Raw genomic sequence first — 22,474 nt, 5'->3', positions numbered from 1 at the left:
ATGGAATAGCTTAACGAGTTGCCCCTCGAACTTGCGATTCAATATCCTCATCTAAAAAGACACCATCACCGTACCCATAGCAAATTTCGCAAGTGTGATGGATAACAACCTTTCACCTATCTTTTATACAATTGCAATTCCAACAATCCTCTGTTATCACAATTATCATGAATTATGACAACTTGAGCTTAAACATCCATTTACAAAAAATGCAAAAACCCAAATTATGACAGATTTGACGTTATCTCAAAAACGCATCATTTTTATCACTGAAAAATGCTGGGGGTACGTATTTCTCGAATACAAACCGACATCAGTTAATCGTCAATTGACTTTAGCTCTGTTGCTGGTGGGTGGTCTGTTTTGACGGAAATGCGGTCTGGCAGTCGTTTGCCGATTCCCTTTGATCGATAAGGTGGAATATAACCCAGCGAAAAGCTTTAAACAAAGTGCAAAGTCTCGAAAAGTACGAGGAGTGTTGTAGAAAATGTGGAAGAATAAGAGAACTTTCGATTCTAACACGAGGATGACTACGAGAATGAGATTTCTTCAATACTTAGTAGTGCACACGTGCGCACCCGCGTCATTTTGGCGGGAAAACGCGATAGCCGTCGTCATTCCACTACGGGTTTTAGCGAAAATGTCTCAGAATTGACGGAAACAAGTTATGAAATGTTAAAAGTTTTATTATTTTGCGATGGGGAGAAAGCTTATTATTATCTCCATCATGAGGCGGGTCGGCTGCTGCCTCCTAAATAAAAAATAACAGTGTTAACTTTTCTGGTGAAAAAAGTAACACGAAGCTTTCCGGAGCGCCTCTATGTTTTGAGGATACGTGAAAAAATTTTCATTCAAATCTCGTCTTCGTAGTCGTCATCGTTCTCGAATCTTAAGGTCGCTAGAACTATAAATGATATTGAAGTCCTCCGGTTGTTTCTACTTCTGAGCAAAAGAAATCTCACTTAACTTAACGAAAAGAGCAAACGCATGGGAATGCTCATCTTTCACGGGCTTTCATGGCTCTCTGGAATCGTTCACGATGTTTAAGGTTTTTTTTTCGTAACGTGTACTTTATGCGAGGTGAAAAAGTTGTCTCCACACTCTGTCTTTTCTACCCAACTGAATGGGAATAATTTTCAAGAAGAAAAGTGATCCTTTACTTGGTTTTCTTACTCAATTCAAGGCGCAGCATATAGACCCTTACCCGTAATAAAAAGAGTAGCTGCCTTGCCCCATGTAAGGAAATCCAAGACAGTCTTGGATTGTGGATTCCACGCCATGGATTCCGGTTTTCCAGGTATTAGATTCCAGTCTTTGTTAGTGGAACTTGGATTCTGGATTTCAATCGTTAGTGGGATTCTGGATTCCTTACGCTATATCTTCCGGATTCCAAAGCCCAGAATTCCAGTTTCCAGAAGCAAAATTTCCCGGATTCCGGATTCCACGGCAAAATCTCCCCGACCTCGGAATCCAGATTCCCTTCCACGGGGCGAAATGCCAATAATTACCATTATTTTACTTTAGGCACTGTAGCATCGGCAACACTGTCTGACATATAGTCTTCAGCGGGCATAAGCACTTTAGTACCTTCGATATCGATGGAGGCATCTCTCTGTATGTGTATTTTCATATCGGAATCCGTCCAGAGATGAACTCTCGATCAGCTGAATGATCTATCCCTCGTACTCCTTTTATCCCATTGGAAGAATGTCTGGCTCCGCCTTCTTCTTCAGTTTGCCAGGATTGAAGACCTAGAGAAAAAAATATCTGTTAGATTGTTGGGGTAGCAGAAGTATTTAACTCGGCTGGCGATATGCGTAGTGCTGTGTCCTCTTCTTTTAGGATTTCTTTGTTAGCCTTTGGTTTACAGTCTTTTCCCAAAGGAGGCGCTTTCTTTTACCATTTTTGTTGTCTATGACGTTTTAAAAGATTACTTACGGCACTTTATCAACGTGTGGAATCTATTTTCTTTGGCGGCCATTTTTTGATAAGAACTGTTCCAGACAGACCGGTCCCCAGACCCCAAATATTTCTTGTTTCCAGGCCTCGGACCAGCCGACCGCAAAATTCAAAATGGCCGCCAAAGAAAACAAATTCCACGCAGGGATAAAGTAAGTAATGTTTATTTAAATTTTACATAATCTGATCGGATGAGTCGCCCTGTTTATTTTGTCAAAAGTAACCCTTTCAAAATTTAAGGAGAGTGAATTTACTGCCAGAGCGCACACTCGGTGAGTTTTCACACTATAGGATTTTGTTCACAGACTCAGACGTTAGACTTATGCACTTCATGGGGATCAGCACGAGACATGGTTCTCTCTGGGAATTAAAAGATTTATATGGCAGAGAAACACTCAAGCGCGAGGAAAAAAGTCTCTCCCTTGATGGAATTTTGATTATGCATCCCTTTCAAGAACGTTTTGTTTATAGTTCATTAAGGAAAATGGGTTCTTGTCAAACGCGGTTGGGTCGGAAAAGTTATTCTGTTAAATATATTTTTTGTGGTTCAATTTTATCCTTGGTTTAAATTTTATGTCCCTTTGTTCTACCCAAAACAAAGGAGAAGAAAATTATTTAAACCAAGGATAGGATTGAACCACAACATATACATTTGGTATTGAAACGTGAGTTGTAATGTTCGACAAAATATGCGAAGGATTTTGAGCTGATAAATCCACTGAACAAACAAGGCGTATTTAGTTTATTTGTAAATGCTTGCCCCCGGTTGCTTTGAAAAGGGAAGAGTTAAATGAGGTTGATAAGAATGCATTTTAGGCATATTCTATGATCTATGTCTTGAATTTTAGGTTGAAGAAAGATGTCTCCTTTATTTTGTTGCATACTAAAAGCCACCAACAGCACAGGTTGTCAAATGGTGGCGTTTTTCTGTTAACATTTTTAACAACAGGAACGTTGGTGAATTTTTGTTTCATATTATGAATTTTTGGATCTTCTGTTTCGTCTATACACTGTTGCATACAAATCCAGGGGGAAAATGATCAAGTCTTATCCAAACTCTCAAGGGATACAAAAGAACGAGCAGTCTCTTGCGTGCAGTTATTTTCATTCATTATTGTTATAGGAACAGAATCCCAACCCCTTATTGGAGTGAAAAAACAATCGATCGAACCAAATATTGCAAGTTTTCCCTTATGACTAAAGCTAACATTTACCATACATGCAATAAAAGCAATTACAAGAGTATTTCTTTGCTAAATGATTAACAGTTGGTTCTTTGGTTTTCAGGTGTATGGTGATGGCATTATCACCCTTGGAAAAAGCTCTCTCTCGCACACTGCATTGAAACACAGAAAGTTTCCATTTCCACCCAACACACCTTCTGTTGCTGTTTTTTACGCACCAATTGAAGTTGGAAAACTCAGTGAAGTATTTCACAGAGAAACTAGGAACGAAAGCGTCTTAAACAAGGCAACAGATCACGTGAGATGGAGTTTTACCCGGGAACAAGATTTTGTCGCGTCCAGTGTTTTTATCGCCACGTGGAAGAATGTAATCCACGCTGATAACAGGTTTCCTAGCAAGGTAACGTAAGGGGTCGTTTTAGACACTCAAGTTGATTAAGGCTAAGCACTTGCCGCAAAGGTTCTGGGACTTTTACGCTTCATTTGAGGGCAGTACCTGCGAGACCAGCTTTTATCCCTCGGCACATGCTTGAAGAGGCGAGAAGTCATGTAATAATCGTACACTTCGGAGCCGGGGTGCAGCGTTCGTAGCCCTCACTTAGTACACTGTGCGCAGATAACGTAAAGGAAAAAAAAAACAAAACAAAGCAAAACAAAGCAAGCAAACAAACAAACAAATAAAACAAACATTGTTTTCTGTCCATGTTTTTAGGCTATGAAATTGTGGGATGCGATATGGTGCCATTTTGTTTGTTACTTTGTAAGGGTCACAGTACACTGAAATGTTTGAAACGTGTTAGCTTTGACAGATCAACTTTAATTTTGAATTCACAATCTGAACACAACCCAGAGAATATAAGCGCTTTTTATGCGACAATAGTAGCCTTCCACGCAGACGTTCTTCGTCACACGTTACTTTCACATAAAGGGGAGGATAGCTTGACGAGTCAAAAGAACGTCTGCGTGCGAGGCTACGAGGAAAGTGGAAGTAAAAGCCCTTCCAAGTAAACTGAAGAGTACGACAAGTCGACCAACCTATTCTCATTAGTTATCGCTGTTAGCAGGTCTTTGTAGTAGATGAGCTGATAATATAAAGACCAGAGACAATGTCAAAAAACTCAAGACAGGAATGATTTTACCATGTACATAACGACCTTATCCCAGGGTACCAGAGAGTGTTGTTTTTGGCGAGAGACTTGACCGGAACTGGGGCTTGTCTCTCGAAAGGCCTGGAAACGTTTCGGGTCCAAAGGCAAATTTTAAAATCAAAAAACCTGTTGGATGGTGCCACAGTTCCTAGCTCACAAACCAGTCAATTTAGCTTCGTTAACTGTAAGTTACATTGCATCGTTTTCGAAATTATTGAAAATTATTGACAGCTTTCCGGGCCAGAAAAGTTAGCCGGACTTTCGATACCAAGCACCCTAGAATTCCGCGCATGAAAAGTTGCTTGTACATAGGGTAATGATTGTTTCGAAGTAGTTTAAAAGGTTTTTTTTCATCGTTTAAGGGCTTGTATCTCTCCCTTGGTGATGAAAAGCCCGTTAACAATAGATAATTTAATCTCCTAGCGTAACACTTTTCAAGTAGTGCTTATAACAGACGGACAAAGAACATTCAGCTTGTTTAACTACAAAGACAATGGCTTGCAGTGGATAAAAGGATACCATGTTCAGTATCAGGGCTTCAGATTTTTCGACGCACAAGTCGGCTTTAGTGCTGGTGACCAAGTCAGGTAAGGAAGACTCCACTGTGTTTGAAACCATGTTTGAATGTGCCTCCTCACATCAGGTGCGCTGATGCACGCGAAGGAAAATAATTCATTAAGAACTGGTTGTTGTTGAAAAAAAAAAATAAAAAAAATAAAAAAAATTGGGCGCTCAAGCAACCAGAGGACGACGGCAGCAAAAACGTCAGGTAAAAAGTAAATTTTTTTTTTTCAAACGTCATCGCTGTTATTTCAACTCGTTCAATTTGTCAAAAAATGGCAAAGGTTTCATTCTGAAGTTATGTATCTAAGTTCAGAAAGAGAAACGAACGTCATTTTCTCGTGTTAACATCCACCATAAAACGTGGAATTAGTATGTTTCAAGTCGTAGTTCTACAATGATTGAAAGCAAGGAAGTTAACAAAAAGCGTGATGCTCATGCAAAGTTGTTGTTGAGCTCATTTGAATCTATTGCGTTTTTGACTGATATTCTTGTTGCCATCGCCGTCGTCGTTGTTTGAGCTTCATATTCTGTCGCCGTCGTTGTTGCTTCAGCTCCTTATTGTTGTGATCCAGAAATGTTGCTACCATGGTAACGTGACGACACACTTTTCTCTATTACCAAGGACTAAATAGGGCGTTTCCATCTCTGTCCCATTTTCCTCTCTTGGTGTTGGTTATTCCCGACATCCCCCACTGGCGCTCTGTCTCGTTCCCATCATTCCCCACTCGCGCTGTACGCTCGTTCGGAGTCTTGAAAATAGTGAACGTTTCCTTTTAATTTCAACAGGTCTTATTTGCTACCCGGTTCAGGAACAAGGGATGTGAAATTGCTAGCCACAAAACCCAACGTGTTTTATTCAGGTCAATGGATGTTTAAGATAGGATGGCCAAACATGGGCGCTTTAAATGTGGAGGCAGCTGATAGCTTTTTACAAAAGGACCTCAACAGACCTCTGTACTTCATCGTCGATCAATGTAAGAAGCAACCTACCCGTAAAATCCCGGCTATGTGCCCTGGAGCATACAATTTAGTTTGGGTTTTTGGGTGGGTTTACATCCGAGACTTTAAAATCGTCTCGAAAGAAACTAATAACGGAACGTGCTCATTTTTACTACAAGAAAAGAATTCAAAACTCTTAATCTGCAACCGGAACATAACATAACATGCTAACACTAATATAGATACATATAGCCAGGGGGGAGGGAAGGGGGAGGGAATGGGGGAGGGGGGCTTGTAACGGGGTCGCAGGCTGAAGTGAGAGACTAAACCAATCTCATTGCTTATTGCAACTGATTGTGATTAGTTTAATTCTTCCTCTTCTGCTTGCGGCGCCTCGAGGTTCTTCGTTTCACTAGAAAGTGAGTTTCCTCTTATTCAAGTTTGAAAGAAGCTAACGTTGAATTCTTATTATATGCAAAGTTGAAATACACATGATTAACAGGTTTTTCGTGGCCTGTCAAATAGTTCCACGTGCAATAGCAGAACTGTTGATATAAATACTCAGATTTGGCCTGGAAATCTTTTATTCTTGAACATTTTTTAGCGGAACCTCACGTGAGGTTAACGGCCGACCCACAAAATCGCATGGGTCGTACTGCTAACTTCCCCTAGGTCAAGCTGTCCTTATCCTCATACCCTAATACAACTGAGAATGTTGTTGAATAAATTACTATCCGGCGTTTATAATCCATTGTTAGCAGTGCGCCTTTGGGATCAGGTTTTTTTTCGGGGTGCATATATTAAGAAAGTTAACGGTTTTGAGGTAAAAGAGGAAAGGGCTAAAATCACGTTCTGCATCGGACGGATCTAAGCTATTTTGCGTTTTCATCCACAATTTTTACGGAGAAGATATCGGTGAGTAGACTTAACTTTGCTTTACCGTATTCTTTGGTGTTTTTTCTTCGTTAGCTGTATTTTTTCCTGTGTAAATGAATTTTTGAAAATATTTTGTTCAATCAGCCGTTTGAAATTTTGCAAAGAATAAACTGATGAGACTTAAGAACCCGAACAGTTTATAATAAAATGTAATGAAATTCTAAGGTTTTATAAGTAGGTTGAGTGTGATCGTCTTTGTGACCGTAGTCCTGAATAGGACTGTTGTTGTTGACAGTGACAGACGTTTCGACAACCCGTGCGGTAGTCATTTTCAGTGTCAAATGCGTTTTATCACGTCAGTTGATGGTATTAAAACCTGGTTATTGACCTGATTGGTCAATCAAGTCGCGATGTTATTGGTCGTCTGACAATTAAGTCGTGATGTTGTTGGCTATGAAGACTCTAAATATATTTTTTTATGATAGTGCGCATATCGTGCACGGTACAATATTTTAGTAAATTTTTACCATTCCTTGCTTGCAGATTTCAAGGGCTGTTTTAAAGTTCATGGTTACCTTTCGTCCAATGAAAGTGAGGTATGGCGTGATGTCAGTATTCGCTCGTGTATGATACTCTGCCACGAAAGGAACTACAGATACGCAACACTTCACAACGGAAGTCAGTGCGCATGCTTGAATGAACCGGAGTACTTGCAGTTGGAGAGATTACCAAAAGAAGCATGCAATATTCGCTGTGCCATAAATGATGAGGAGTTCTGCGGTGGGAGAGCAGCTGCGTCTGTCTTTTGGGCTGTTGGCAGCTTAATATTGTCAGCCGACGAAAGAGCCGCTGAACTGAACGGTAAGAGATCTCGTATATATTCCTTAAATCCTCTACTATTTTCCCTGGGAGTTCATTAATTTTAAACACTTTTGAGGAGGGGGAAAACTCAAAGAGAGGGGGTGGGGGCTTAATTGAGAAGGGAAGCCTACAGTGTAACTTAATAGAGAATGTTCAACTTGGCGCGCACTTTTGAAACTTTTTTTACGTGATTATTCCGGATTTATAAGCAAGCGAGGGTCTGAAATATACTTAAGCAGAATTGCATACAAGTTAGAAAACGATAAATGAGATTGCTCACTTTTAGTGCCGTGCGCCTGTAACTATTGATCAACCCAGTGCCTAAGCCTTATTTAACTTACTTAGATAGACTGTGAGAGAGCGATTGGGTGGCGGTCATCCAGACCCTGAGATAAGGAGGGGGTGGGCCCCCGGGCTCATCCTTTAGATCCGCCACTACTTAATACCGAACGAGAGAAAACGAGTTTTTATCTCGCCTTTTCCCCCAAGGTAGGAACTTCCATCTGTCAAAGCCTGCGAGCGAGCTCTCCATTTGGGGGAGTCGAGAGAATTCACGCGAGAGCCGCACGCGAACGGAGGCGCGAGATAATTGGAGAGCTTGTTCGTAGAGGCTTATCTGTCATGGCTAACAGACGGGGATGGGACAAACTCATGCATGTGCGTCCGAAAAAATAGATTTCCCCCGACGAACTACAAAAAACAAAACAAAACAACAACAACAACAACAAAAACAACAACAACAAAACGAAGGGACTTGTCGTACCATTTGAAGTAATCTGCTCTTCACTCTTCATTCCACAATAGTCAAAATAACAACTACGAGGCTTCCAAAAAATTAAGATTATTGCAGGGCAACGTAAAGGTGGTCGCTATTCAAAAAATCGGTGATAATGAGATATTATTGTAGCTGATATCTGACTTAAAGTTTTGTTTTTGTATTCTTAGACGTGGATGAGTGCGTGGACAGCATTTCCCGGTGCCATTCAAATGCCTCATGTAAGAACACAGCTCCTGGATACTGCTGCGAATGCAACGAGGGTTACACAGGAAACGGAATTGTTTGTGAGAAGGAAGGTCAGTACAGGAAAGGGTAGAAATGGGCGAATTATTAAGCCCTGTCCATACGAGCACCTGAAATTTTTTGTGATAATTTTCACGTTAATCAGAGTGGCAATTCAGTTTTATTGCTATTTTAATGCTACATATTTAATTTGCTCTTTTACTCCTACATGGGAAAACTACCACGACTTGTATATTACAAATCTGGCTACGGTTGCTCAAAAGTTAGTCAGAGCAATCCGTTTATCAATGGAAGCACCACAGGGCACCCAGTGGGTAACATTTTCAAATTCCTCGTATGATTTCAGAACTAATTGCACTCCACTTAGTCCTATTATCTTTTTTTAACCGTAAAAAATATTTTGCGGGGAACAAGGATAGACTCTGAGCCCACCTACAGTCTTGGACAGAATAAAATGGAACAGCGAATCCACATCCCCCGAAAGCCACACGAAACTCAGTGCCCGGTGGGTGGAATTTTCGAATCAGTCAGTATGGTTAACGAATTGGACTTCACTCTTTAATATTATTTTGCGCGGGACAGGGATAGATTCTGAGCCCGCCTAACTTGACTGAGGGATTGGTCTCTCACAGTAAAAAAGTTTCAGATAACCTTGCAGGATGTTATTTTGTTTGTCTTATTCCTTCAACAGGGGAGAATATCCGCTTTAATGGCAGGTTATTTGGAAACATCAATGGCATCACCCTTACAGGTCTTCTCGTCGATTTGATTGCTATCACAAAAGACGGACGTGTATATGTGATCATAAGGAACCCTCCATCCGGCCTTGCCCACTCCCTGAAGATTCTCACACCTTTTGCTGACGCGATTGGTTGGTCGATGAGTGTTAAAAATGCAAAGGGTGTTCCGAATGGTTTTAGTTTAATTGGCGACAAGTTTACAAGAAATGTGGTGATTTCCTTCGACACAGGTAAAATAATTAATTAATATTGTGGCCATTAGGCATCCGCAGCTTTCATTTTTGTATTACAGTCATTTAAGAGTTATTATTTTTTCTGTGTGGAGTAGTAAAGATTCTGGGAGTCAGTGGTTAAATTAGACACGCCTTACCATAAAGGGGCTGTTACACTATTTGGTATCTTCTAAAAAGAGTCGAATCGTGCCTTTGCATCCATTGAGGCCCAAAGATATTGGCGCAGTTTTGTTACTTAAGAGTATATTTAGGCATTGAACTTGTTTTCTGTCGTCTGTTGCCACGGATAGCAAGAGTGGACATAGATTAAAAGTTGAAAAAAAAAAATTCGGCCACCATTTCTTTTTTCAAGTTTTAATGCTATGCCTGCAAAAAAAGAGTGCAAAACCAGGTGAAGGCAGAATTGACCTAAAACAGTAATATTCTGGTGACATAGCTCCTTTCACCTAATCTCTTTCAAAGCCATTTTTCGTGTCGTCACCCAACGCTCCTTCTTACATACTCGGGAGGTGCGTTGGGTGACGACACAATGAATGGCAGCATATGAGACTAAAGCCCTGTACAAACGGGCGCAACATTGTCCGCCAGTAACTCTTAACATTGTTGGATGTTACATGCTGGGTCCGTTTGCACACCCTGTTGCATGTTGTTGGGAGTTGTAACGCAAAGTTTGAAACCGGTCAAACTTTAAAGCCCCGTGCAAGCGAACACAAACTTGTAATTGTTGGCCAACAGCTCCCAACATTGTTGGATGTTACATGTTGGGTCCGTTTGCACACCGTGTTGCATGTTGTTGCGTGTTGTTGCGAGTTGTTGTGCAATGTTGGATCCATTTGCACAGCTCCTCCAACATTGTTGGGGCCACCCCCGCGCATTACACATGGTCTGCTTGGAGTTTACCAAGTCTTATAGGTGTGTATCCTTCCCACGATGTACTGCAGGTCCCAACATTGTTTGGAGTTGTTGCATCCTTTTGCACACCACTGCTAAAACAGACACAACAATTCCCAACAGTATTGCGTCCGTTTTCACGGGGCTTGACCTTAACCGCTCCCTCCTTTTTAAGTGTGTGTGTGTGTGTGTGTTGGGGGGGGGGGGGGGGGGGGCAGGGAAGGGGGTTTATTTTCCAGCCTAAGTAAAGCCTCGAAAAAGTGACTGTCGTGTTCCTCCAGACCTAAAAAAGGTTTCGCCCTTGGGGTAGCTGTCTACCGAAAATGACACCCTCTGTTCTTGGCAAATTACAAATGAAGATTGGCTGGGCGTGGATATAGCTATAGCAACATAGGACTTTAAAAACACAAGCAGTTAGGTTTCCTTTTTTTTAAAAATTTATTTCCACAGTTTAACGTAGGTTAGACAACTCAACTTAAACGGAATCGTTTGATCTTGTTTTTCAACCTTGTTTTTAATAATTTCGTACGATGCTTAGTCGTCTCGATTGTTGTTGCCTCGGTGATATGTAAACTAGGTGGTTTTGACGTTGTTATTAAACAGGTGAAGTATTAAACTTATACCAGAGTTTCACGGGTAAAGAGGCAAGGGGGAGCTTCATCGCATTTGATTCTGCAATCAACGGCACAATGCCCGTCATCAGTCCGAATTCCAGCGTCAAGGTCAATTCCTTCAAAGAGGTTTTTCGTCGCGAGGACCGTGGCAGAGTAGAGTCGGATGGAACAGTCACTTTCGAAGTGGATGGACAAGAAAACGAGTTCTCTGTGCGGCAGAATATTGCTTTCGACGAACTCGATGGATGTGAAAGCGGCTTCTACAGCTTCGATGTGGAGTCCAGAGTTTTGCTTTCAAAGTACGATGAAAGACAGAAGTATTCTGGAGTAGCTATCGAGTCTTCTATCGTTAATGCTTCCAAACCAGAGAGTGAGTATCTAGCACAAATAAAAAATAACTTTTACCCTGAAAAAGATTGAACGGTATCTGATCCCATGACCCTGCACTATCGGTTTTTTTGCCTCCTTTACTGTCGTTTAAAAGGAAAGAGGAAGGGGATTCCGGGCGCGCGAGGTTTGGGAAGGAAACGCCTTCCGCTCCTCCCCTCTTATCTCCCTCGCGTGCGGTCTCGCGCCCAAATTCCTTCCCCCTTCCCTTTCGCGCATCTGCCACGCAAGCTAACGGTGTTTGTGGTGCCCGAACCAACTGAGCTATCAAGCTTTAGATAGAGCACTCAACCCTTTAGGTCCCAGGAGTGACCAACATCAATTTTCTCCTAACAACATCAGCAGATCATCAAAAGTAAAGGTTATGAGAATTACAAAATTGATTACCAAAGGGAGAATGCTTTGATCTTTTAACAAATTCTCTCAACTGTTCTTAAAAGAAATGTATGAGATCAGTTTGGAGAATTTGTATTTGGATCTAGAGGCTTAAAGGGTTAACCGGTATTGTAGTAGCCCGCCAAGAAAACAGCCAACATTTCGCGACGCTACCTCTGACATATCTCGGGGAACGAGTGGTGGCGTCGCGAAATGTTGTCTCTTTTTCCCGGCTAGTATTGCAGGATCATTTAATCACCCTTTCTTTGTTTAGTTCTCATTTTTCACTTTCTTGTTCACTTTGCTCGTTCCCCGTTCCCAGTTCCCTGTTCCTCATTTTAAAAATATTCATTTTAAGTTGCAGTTGCTTTCTCTCCTAGCCCAAGGACAGCAAGGTATTGTGAGTCCCTGTGGCCCTCAAAAGCAAACGTGTCATTCACAAGCAAAATGCCTGAGTGATAAGGGAAAAGAGCAGTGTCGTTGTAACGATGGTTTCCAGGGAGACGGGACACGTTGTGAAGGTCTGTGCATTGTCGTTGCCGTTCAAATTCCTTCCTTCCTTGTATTTAACAAAAAGTGCCAATTGAACACGCTGTCGATCTTTATGTGGATTAGATAAATTTGGTACTCCCAAATTGTAGCACTTATGACGTGATACAACTCACTTTGACTCTGAAGATGACTACCGCACAGGTTTTCGAAATGTCAGTCACTGTCAACAACAACAGTCCTATTCCTATTCACCCGGACGATCAAACTCAACCTATTATGACAATATTCTCTGTAAAATATGCAACTAACGTAGCCTGTGAACAGCAGACGTATTTCCGGTCGTCGCTTCTCTCCCTCCGAAAAATAATAATGCTACAACTAACGTTAACTGCCACGTATAAGGACCCCCCCGCCCACTTATAGTCCCATCTATCTGCAAACCAAAAAGGTGAAAAAGTACATCGGATAATAAGCCCCCTCGGCTATAAGCCTCCCTTGAGCTTGTATTAAAATAAATTCGATTGACTATGACGTTTTTCAACCGCTCTCCAGTGGTCTTCAAACAACGAACGACGCTCTCAATTGATTGTTTAGGATCCCCGGGGGAGGGGGGTAGTTCCTAGTAGTAGGCTAATGGGTATGTGCCGCTGGATGGGATTGCATTTTCACGACTGGATTAACTGTTGTGGGGTTACATTTTTATAAGAGTTACTAGAATGTGGTCGCACATTTTCAGGATTTTGGGGGTCAGAAAATTCAGGTTTGTAGGGATTTAAAAATAGAAAGATGTTTAACAAATGTGTCAGTTCACTTCAGGATGACCAAGTTAAAAAGGCTTCATAGGGAAGATCCATAAACAGAAAGTGACTAAGTTGGGATTGCAGAAATTACTTAAAATGTTTCCCAAAGTGACTAAGATGGGTTCTATAATATGGCCACAGGATAGACTATAATGGGGTAGGGATTCTGAGAGGCTAACGGCACATACCTAGCAAACATTAACCCAAGTATTCCTCCCCCCCCCCCCCCCCGGTGTAGGATTGTCACTTATTATACATGTACTGTACAATTTTTAACAGAATCACAGTGCTCTCAAAAGTGCGATACAGATGCAAATTGCAAGGAATATTTGGGTATTTGGCAGTGTGTTTGTAACCCAGGATTTAAAGGCAACGGGATTACGTGTGAACGTGAGTTTCTATTGAATTTTTATTAGCTATAATTGGAAAATGTTTAGCACTAAAGTGACAGTCGAAGGTACATGTAACTGGCCTAAGTGTGTAGACGCTTTTTCTCTAACTTCTGACTTAACAATAGGCTACCTGGCTTACGTGTGAACCTGGAATTCTGTTGACATTCGATATTCAGTCTGAACTCTGCTTAGCAATGGACTACCTTTATATTCTCTTGGCGATCAGATGATGTTTTCTCTAGTTCAATTTTCAGCCATTAAACGCAGTTTAAGAACAATGTCTTACAATGTGTTTACCAGGCTTTTCTAAGATAGTTATTGTAACATTCACTCTCGTTCAAAATCTTGCACGTGCAATTATCAGGACCTACTACAATAGGTGTTATAAAACACTTACCTCAGTTTACTTTAGACTTTCCTTCTTTAATGTTCTTTTTCCCTTCTATTTTCAAGCGGATGGTACGTGTGCCGGAGTTCAGTGCAGCGAGCATGCCCAGTGTGTATATGCCGCTGATAACTCGAGAAAATGTGTGTGTAACAATGGATATCAAGGCGATGGACAGACATGTGCTCGTAAGAAAGTTTGTTTAAAAACCTTTGGCATGCATTTTCTTGTCTCTTCTATAGAGAGGAGAGGTGTAACGTCATGTTACCATGGCAGCAAAATTTCTGGATCACATTAACGACGACGAAGGCAAAGAGAACAGCAATAGGTTTATATTAGCAAAGCAACAATTTTAGACGTGCAATACGCTTTTTTGTACATTTCTTAGGCGTCGTTGAACGACTGCGACATGAAACTTCCCAATTTCACGCGCTCACTTTATGGAGTAGGTGTACACAATGCAAAAATTTTCTTTTTCTAACCCCACGGTACTTTCAGATTCAACCCCAGAAATTTCGCCAACTGACAAATTAAATGAAACTGAATAAGATCGATGGAGTTTGAAACAGCGCAAAATCACTTTTTAAGTAACGATTCGGTTTGCTGTCATCCAGAAATTTCGCTACTATGGCAACGTGACGTAACTACTTCTCCTCTCTAGTCTGCATACATGCAGTTCTTAACGCTTCATTCGCAACTCATATGCCGTTATTAATATTATTATATTTTCTTTCTTGTAGCACGTGACAAATGTGAAGGAGTCACGTGTGGGGCAAACGCTTCCTGTGATGCTAGGGGAAATTGTGCGTGCGATCGTGGTTTCCGAGGAAACGGGCAGCGATGTAAAGGTCTGTGTTAATTTTCATAATTTTTTGTTCAAAAAGAAGGAAACTGATTAGATTTGTAGTTCTTCGTCATGACAACAAAGCGGTTTATTCCTGAAATTTCTTCAATCCCTGAGTCCCCTTGCATTTTGGTGACCGCCCGCTGACCAGCCTGGGGATTCTGGGTAGGAGATTGGCCGGAATGCGTCTTGAAGTTTGTTATTGTTGTAATCCATGTTAGTCTCCTCCATTTTTAATCATCCTTGATCTTTAATTACTCATTGTCCTTTAATTTCTATCAAAGTATTATTTTGAGGTTTCCTTCAATTGTAAGAAAATAATGAGGCAATATGGTGACAGAGCTCCTTTCACGGATTTGGCACCTTTTTTTCTGAACCCACTGTACAAGAAACTTTAAAAATGGTTAGAAATCAAAACCATCGGGATGGTGGTGCCGTTGGTGTTAATGTGCTACACACAGTGTGTCAGGTGTTACGCTGGTCATGAGAAAAGCTGGTTTTGTCTCTACACAAACCTAGCGGTGGTTTTTTTCATTTTATTGTCAAGATATATGCTCTTTCTGGAATACCGCATTTTGATACCCCTTAAGATGCGTCTTTTGGGAGGCCGAAAGCTTTCCATTTGCTGCATTCTGCAGTTTCCATTTCCGTACTTACTTGAGTATGCAGTTTTAACATTTGGCTTCTTAGGAAAATTGTACTTTGAGATTGTTCAAACGATACCGTTTAAAGTGAATTAGTTCCTTTACAAGGCACGTTTTGTTGATATTTTACAAAGTGAAAAATGGGAATTTCCGTGACTTTTGATTTTCGTTTGATTTTCGTTTCACCTGGGAAATCGGCTCAGTTCTAGCCATCTGTTGATTATGAACTCAAAGGGCAAGGGATGATCTTCCCGGAGCCAAACTTGCCTGCTCAGTTGCACCTAAACTGTCGTTTGGCTTGTGCTCTTCTTTGATTGAAGAACTCATTATTCCTTGCTTATCTACAGCCAAAATTATAGAAGTCTTATCTTTATTGAGCCTGTTTTAAGATAAGACAATGTGGATATTTTATACGGCAATTAACCACCCACATTGTAATGTAATTTGTTATCATGACAGCCACATTTGACGCCTTTTGAAATTAGTGGATTATTATTAGCCTGTTTTAAGATAAGACAGTCGGGATATTTTATACCGCAATTAACCACCCACAGGGAATGTTTTCAAGTGGTTCTAAGTGGTTGTAATTTGTTATCATAGTAGTCACATTTGACTCTTTTATAATATAGCGGGATGATTGAAAATACACGTGACGGCTTGAAATCTATAACAATTATGCGTATTACTTCGGATGGCAAAACAAACATTTCTCCGAGGAGAGAGGCTTTTAACACCTTTTGTATGAAACATGTCATTTATATATTGGCCTTAATCGTCAAACAGAATCTTATCGAAATGTTTTTATTTAATTTTCTTGTTAGATTTTTGTGGGGGCGGGGGGAGTTGCAATTTGCGCCAACCAACAGGCAAACAGCCAAAAAATAAACAAACAATTGGATTGATGCCTTGCAATCAAGAGGTCCTAATAAGAAAAACAGATAATCACTAGTTATTTTTTTGTAAAATTTGTAGAATAGTGAAATTTGATTTTCATTTATTCCCTGGAATTCTGTGTTGAATCTATTTTCTTTTGAATATTGTCTGTGTCATCGTTTTATCTTTATTGATTTTTACATCTGCTCAATTTTCGGTTTGTGTTGTATTCTTATCTGTAGATCTCCAGATATATTTGACCTCTAAATTTGCCATTATTTGTAGATCTCCAGACATTGACCTCTAATTTGTCATTATCTGTAGAACACTCGAAAGCTCTTTATTGGCGTTTATGGTTTAAAAACAAAAGTAAATGTCTTAGAGCGATTTTCGTATGACCTTGAAATGAAAACGCGCGAACAAAACAGAAACAACAAGCAAAGGGAAATAAAGCGATTTGATTGGTTTATCGAACGGACACAAACACACCTGGCTTTTGGTTGGTTAAGCGAACGCTCGGCTGAAAAAACTTCAAGCCCGAAGAACTTTCTAGAAATCCCTTTGACGTCATACTGTAACACGACTGGTCAATCGAACAATGCCTTCTCCATATTAGGGTTTTCTTAGGCGGGAAAACGAAGAGTCCATGATTTGATCTTTTCATCCATTGGCTGATAAAACAAATAACAAACACTTACCGAAACCATTTTTCAAGGACATACGAAAATCGCTCTATCATAGTTCCACAAACCAATAGACAATGTGACATTGGACACTCTGCTGCTATCTCAGTCACTCCTTTTCACTGTATAGTAACTGGATGCTTTAGGGCAAGGAGACCGCCATGTATGAATACATTAACTTAAACTATATACCCTGTTTATGTAACACACCAAATTTAGGACAAAGGATAAAATGCACGCCGTCTTGTTTTAAAGCCATTTGTTCGCAATTGAATGATAGCAAATTCACGTTATAGTCGTTGTTTTTGTATACTTGGAGTACAAACAAATTTCATAAACCAACTCAACCGTGCAGACAATACCCTATATTTGATATTGTATTGATGACGGTTTAAATAATCATATTTTGTTCACTGGCGATACGCACCTGTTTACTTATATTATCTTATCTTAAAAATCCGAAGCCAAGCAAATAACAAATGTCATTTGCAACAATGTCAGCGTGACAGTTGGGTGTTTCTAAAACGAAGACCCAAAAACGAAGACCTAAGACCTAAGACCCCGTGGACTAAAAAGAAGACCCTTGGACTAAACCGAAGACCCTCTGGACTAAAACGATGACCCCTTGGACTAAAACGAACACCCCTTGGACTAAAACGAAGACCCTCTGGACTAAAACGAAACCCCCCTGGACTAAAACGAAGATCCCTGTGGATTAAACTCTTACGGCGATTTAGGAGTGTTGTGGAATTTCCTCTGCGCTACTCAGTTGTGATAATGAAGTCTAACACTCACCTTTTCTTCGATCGACGGCTAAGAAAATACAACCGCGTGCTCTAGCGTTTTAAAATGTCGAACAATTGTATCGATCAATACATTTACAAAAGAAAATAACCGGCGTAGGGAGGCGGTTTCCGGTTTCGGTCAACTCTTAAAAAGTGACCCGCGCGACCTTTACCTCTCAAAATGGTTGCGGTCGGTTACGAAAGTCCCAAACTGTAGGGATTTTTCTAGGAAAAATTTTGGTGTTTTGGATTGGTGGTTGCTTATGGGAGGTAGTAATACGTGGAGGTTAGACTGTATCTTATTCTTATTGTTGCATGTTAGTAGAGACGCTAGTCAGCTAGACTACGAGTACTCCCTCATTTTTCCTCAGGGATAGTAGAGCGAGCGAAACGTGAGCGCGCGTGAAAATCACCCCACGCGAGAAAAGGCGACACGCGGCGGGGAGTGATTTTCTCGCGTGGGGTGATTTTCACGCGCGCTCGCGTTTCTCTCTCTCTCTACTATCCCTGAGGACAAATGGGGGACTACTCGTAGTCTACTAGTCAGCTGCACGTGAACGCCTGGCCAGTCACATAACCGTCGCAGTCTATAAAGCACCATCTAGATTCCTAGACCGAGAGAGCGATTAGTTTTAAGTCGTTTCTACAACGACTGTAGACATTCCTTTGACAAAATGTCCTCACCTGATAAGCATAAACATTAATTAAACGACGAGAGCTAAGTGAATTACCGGCGTAATTTTATTTGTAGTCATTACGAATTCAAAATGCCCTTTACATTAGCCTTCATTATCAAGGTTACTGGCGCAGTTGCTTTCCAACAAGTTTCTAAGGACTTCCGGTTTTCTTGACGTGAACATCGCATTTGCGCATGTCTTTTCTTGATATAAATCTCTTTTTAGAGAGTGGCGACATTACGAAAGAAAACCCTGCAGTTTCATGACAAGCATAGCTAAGGAAATTCTGAAGCCGTTAATAATTCCCAGAAAGCTTTTCGGTTTTATAATTTTTTATAGCCAATTGTATAATGTCTAATAGGACCAAAGCGCTAGTAACCGTTCCTTCGATAGCTCAGTTGGTAGAGCGGAGGACTGTAGAAGTAAAGTTGTCATCCTTAGGTCGCTGGTTCGAATCCGGCTCGAAGGAATCATTTTTTTCTCTTTAAACTCTTTCTCCGTAAACTTGCCTAGTGTCCTCGGTTTTGAATGCTAGAGGACAAGAATAAAGAAGCTATATTTTAGAAAATTTTCTGTGTTGCGATAAACCGGGAAAGAAAGGCTGAACGACGTTAGTATAGGGTTGCCACTTATAATCAACTGAGCAGTTTTTTCCCCTTGTGCCTTCTGTTATGTTCTTCTAGGATGCATCAATTTTGAGACTCTGGAAGAAATAATTTGACTTTCTGGGAGAAAAGTTCTGACGGGAATTTTTTGAGCACCAAGTGTTGATTCCTTCGATAGCTCAGTTGGTAGAGCGGAGGACTGTAAAAGTTAAGTTGCCATCCTTAGGTCGCTGGTTCGAATCCGGCTTGAAGGAATTTGTTTTATTCTTTGAAAATTTTCGCTTTCGCGGGGACAGGTATTAAAACTGCCCTTTTCAAAATTTTTTCTTTTTGTGTTAAGACCGAATAATTGCTTCATTCTTATCGTTTACGCTATCATTTGTTCTTTGATGTTGTTTGTTTGCGTTTTTTTTTTTCGACTTCCATTGGTAAAACAAATGGCTGCTGAATCATCCATCTGCCAGATGGATGATTCAGCAATCATTTGTTTTATGATTGTTTGATGATTAGTCGAACCTCCATTTGCGACCACCTTTCGTAAACGACCACCACCAATAAGCGACAACCAATTCAAAACACCTAAATTTTCCAAGTCAAAGCTCGATATTAATTAGAGCCTCTCGAAAACGACCACCCTAGTAAGTGACCCCAATTACTTTTTGGCGTGTCGGTTTATAGTGTTCCATTGTTCTTTTAACTCTTGTAGGCGACACTTGACGTATATTATGGTATTGTCTCTTTGCTCAGTTTATGTAGTAAGCCACTCCGTGTTCAGTTTTTGACCCTTGTCAATGAGTGACTTCGGCTTATACTATCCTTAATTCAGATGGTTGACTCCAGGTGATATATACATCTTTTTCCTAGAGAATAGTTCACCATTTGCACATTTTCCATAATACACACCTTGTTTGCCCCCTTCCCTCCCTCCCCCCCCCCAAAAAAAGGCTTTGTTTCCAATTTCTTTAGAAAAAAACACAATCACCTAGCAAAAGCAGGATGTCTTTTATGAGATGTGATGATGGGGAAGAAAAAATATTGTTGTAGGAAATTTTTGACATTCCTAACAAATATGTCAGTAAAGACACTGAGCGCCAGCAAAAAAATCGCCGAAGGGCGCTCTTCACATCATCTTAGTTATTTATTTTTTTTACTGTATCCACGCGATTTAGAAAGTCTTAATGATTTATTGTTGTAAGTTTAACGACAATCGTTACGAATTCAAAATGCTCTTTACATTAACCCTCATTATCATCATTCCACGTTCAGATGGTTTCTAACAGTTTAACTGGATCTTCAGTTTTTTTGGCTTCAATTCTACGCCCTTATTTAATCTCAAAAGTCTCCTTTGTAGAGAGTTGCGACATAACCAAAGCAACCCCGTCCTCTCATGCCAGCCTTAACTAAGGAAAATTATGAAGTTATAGGGAAACTAAGATTAAGCAAATGCATTGATGCATGAATAATTCCCAGAAAGCTCTTGGTGGACTCATCATTTATGGCCAGTGCTTGTCCCGGTTCATGTTTTATTTAATTTTTAAGTGTATAATATCTAATATGAGCAGGGCGTTAGTAACCGTTCCTTCGATAGCTCAGTTGGTAGAGCGGAGGACTGTAGAAGTGAAGTTGTCATCCTTAGGTCGCTGGTTCGAATCCGGCTCGAAGGAATAACTTTTTTTCTTTCTTTTTTTTTTGGTGGGGGGGGGGGGGGGGGGATTTTGTTATCGGGTGCCTCTTTATAGATTTCTCACTTGAGACAGTTGTTGTTGTTGTTTTTTTAATTTTTATTTCATCGTGTGAGTGATTCGTACTATCTCACTTATTGTATTGTATAACTAAAAAGAAATTCTGAAAGTGAAGAAGAGAGAAGAACTGGTTAGCAATGTAAACTAAGGAGTTTACTTAACGTGCAGACTGTAATTTATCTGCTCTGGCACTGACACTAGACCATCCCAACAGACAATTTCTCAGTTGGGCGCCTCTAACACCAAGCAAAGATTTTGAAAACGTAATGAAGACTTCTTGGTTTATTAGCCTTATTGGTTAACGATAGATATGGCCAGTCATTGTAGTTCATCATTTGCTTCTGAAATTGGGACGTTTTTAAAATATCGCTATGAATTGATTGGTGGCCTCGCACTAAAAAAATAAGGGCAAGTGCAAAACCTCTCATGTGAAATAAGTTTAATTTGCATGAAAGGACAAAAAAATATCTTATCAAAGACCTCGCACTTGCCCATTTTTTGAGAAAGACGCGAGACGCAAGTCGGAAATGGCTGAGGGTGCTTTCCATTAAACTAAAACTTTCGAAAATTTGGAAACAGCGGCAAATGGTACAGAATATTCTCGGAAAAGTTTCCAGAAATCCCGGAAACTGTTGAATTTCTGAAATGCGAACCATTCAATCGAAAATTCTAGAAGTTCCCGAGATAAAAGTTGAATGGAAATAAAACTTCCGGGAAAAAGTTTCCGAAAATTTGGGTATACCTCGCGAGGTTGTCCACTTTTTGGAAATTTTGAAAAATGCTGTTCCACTCGCTTCTAGAAGTTGCCGAAATTCAAACCGGACTTTTTGTTTGAATGAAAAGCGCCCTAGTTGTGACGAACTTTCTTCGAAAGAAGAGAGACCATGGGAACTAGATTAATGACAGAAATGAAAAATATGACATCACTGTGGACAGGTCATCAGTCTTATAGCGGATTCTTCTTGGAAGAGTTGACTCTTAGGTCATATTCCTTGAGGATAACTAAAATCCCCTAACTTCCTTATTTTACCTTTTAGATGTGGACGAATGTAAGGAAAGCTTGCCCAAATGCCACTTTGACGCTGACTGCACGAACACTGAGGGTTCGTATTCATGCCTTTGCAAATCAGGTTATTTTGGAGACGGATTTACTTGCGAAAAGGGTGAGTGCTTTAATACCAACAAGAAGTCTCTTTATTCATCTCACTCGATTGATAGTTGATACTTGATCGATAGTTGCTTTCGTCTTTAACATCCAAACAACTATAAGTTCAGATTTTAGTTTGACATTTTCAATTACTTACAACTCCTCTTCCCTTTACACTTAAATTACTCAGCGGAAGTGAACTTGTTGTGCAATGGTCAGGAATGCCATTCCCAAGCTCAGTGTCTTAATAGAAAGTGTGTCTGTAACAGTGGTTACCAAGGCGATGGGGTCACGTGCAATGGTAAGTATTTCTTAATAAGAAACCTTGACAAATGCGTACCTTTGTCTCACACAGTGACACGTGTGTAATGTCCCCCCATAAACGTTTTCCTTTAATTTTGAACCATTTTTGTTACTAACCGCGGTTTTTGAGGTAATCGCTTATTTACCTTTGAGACGTATTTTCAAAGCCTGGAAAGGAATCATTTACCTTAGTAACGAGTTATGAAGAAATTGAATACGAGCAGTGGGAATGAAAACTACTCCGGTTTTTGGACGGAACATTAGAGAACTTAAGCAACCAAGCCGACGACGACGACGAGGACAACGACAA

At 40.4% G+C, this 22,474-nt stretch overlaps 1 protein-coding gene and 3 non-coding genes across 4 annotated transcripts in view; all 4 read left to right on the top strand.

Annotated features, from left to right (window-relative positions):
• LOC140944341 (uncharacterized) overlaps nt 1-22,474 on the top strand; it is a 67,469-nt gene that overhangs the window by 4,260 nt on the left and 40,735 nt on the right. Inside the window, exons 3-15 of the mRNA XM_073393506.1 lie at nt 3,247-3,543; nt 4,715-4,878; nt 5,642-5,829; nt 7,214-7,531; nt 8,477-8,605; nt 9,244-9,522; nt 11,020-11,400; nt 12,173-12,313; nt 13,364-13,474; nt 13,930-14,049; nt 14,602-14,709; nt 21,752-21,877; nt 22,052-22,162. Coding sequence (XP_073249607.1) covers nt 3,247-3,543; nt 4,715-4,878; nt 5,642-5,829; nt 7,214-7,531; nt 8,477-8,605; nt 9,244-9,522; nt 11,020-11,400; nt 12,173-12,313; nt 13,364-13,474; nt 13,930-14,049; nt 14,602-14,709; nt 21,752-21,877; nt 22,052-22,162 — 2,473 coding nt within the window. The remainder of the gene's footprint in view (nt 1-3,246; nt 3,544-4,714; nt 4,879-5,641; nt 5,830-7,213; nt 7,532-8,476; nt 8,606-9,243; nt 9,523-11,019; nt 11,401-12,172; nt 12,314-13,363; nt 13,475-13,929; nt 14,050-14,601; nt 14,710-21,751; nt 21,878-22,051; nt 22,163-22,474) is intronic.
• On the top strand, nt 18,751-18,836 carry Trnay-gua (transfer RNA tyrosine (anticodon GUA)). Its single transcript is given in 2 exon segments — nt 18,751-18,787; nt 18,801-18,836. It is a non-coding gene; the product is annotated as a tRNA-Tyr (tRNA).
• Nucleotides 19,141-19,226, top strand: Trnay-gua (transfer RNA tyrosine (anticodon GUA)). Its single transcript is given in 2 exon segments — nt 19,141-19,177; nt 19,191-19,226. It is a non-coding gene; the product is annotated as a tRNA-Tyr (tRNA).
• On the top strand, nt 20,551-20,636 carry Trnay-gua (transfer RNA tyrosine (anticodon GUA)). The gene is given in 2 exon segments: nt 20,551-20,587; nt 20,601-20,636. It is a non-coding gene; the product is annotated as a tRNA-Tyr (tRNA).

Source organism: Porites lutea, chromosome 7 (assembly GCF_958299795.1).
Source record: "Porites lutea chromosome 7, jaPorLute2.1, whole genome shotgun sequence".
Classification (NCBI taxonomy): Eukaryota; Metazoa; Cnidaria; class Anthozoa; order Scleractinia; family Poritidae; genus Porites; species Porites lutea.
The sequence above is the reverse complement of the archived record's forward strand: the minus strand, read 5'-3'. Positions and strand labels throughout refer to the sequence as shown.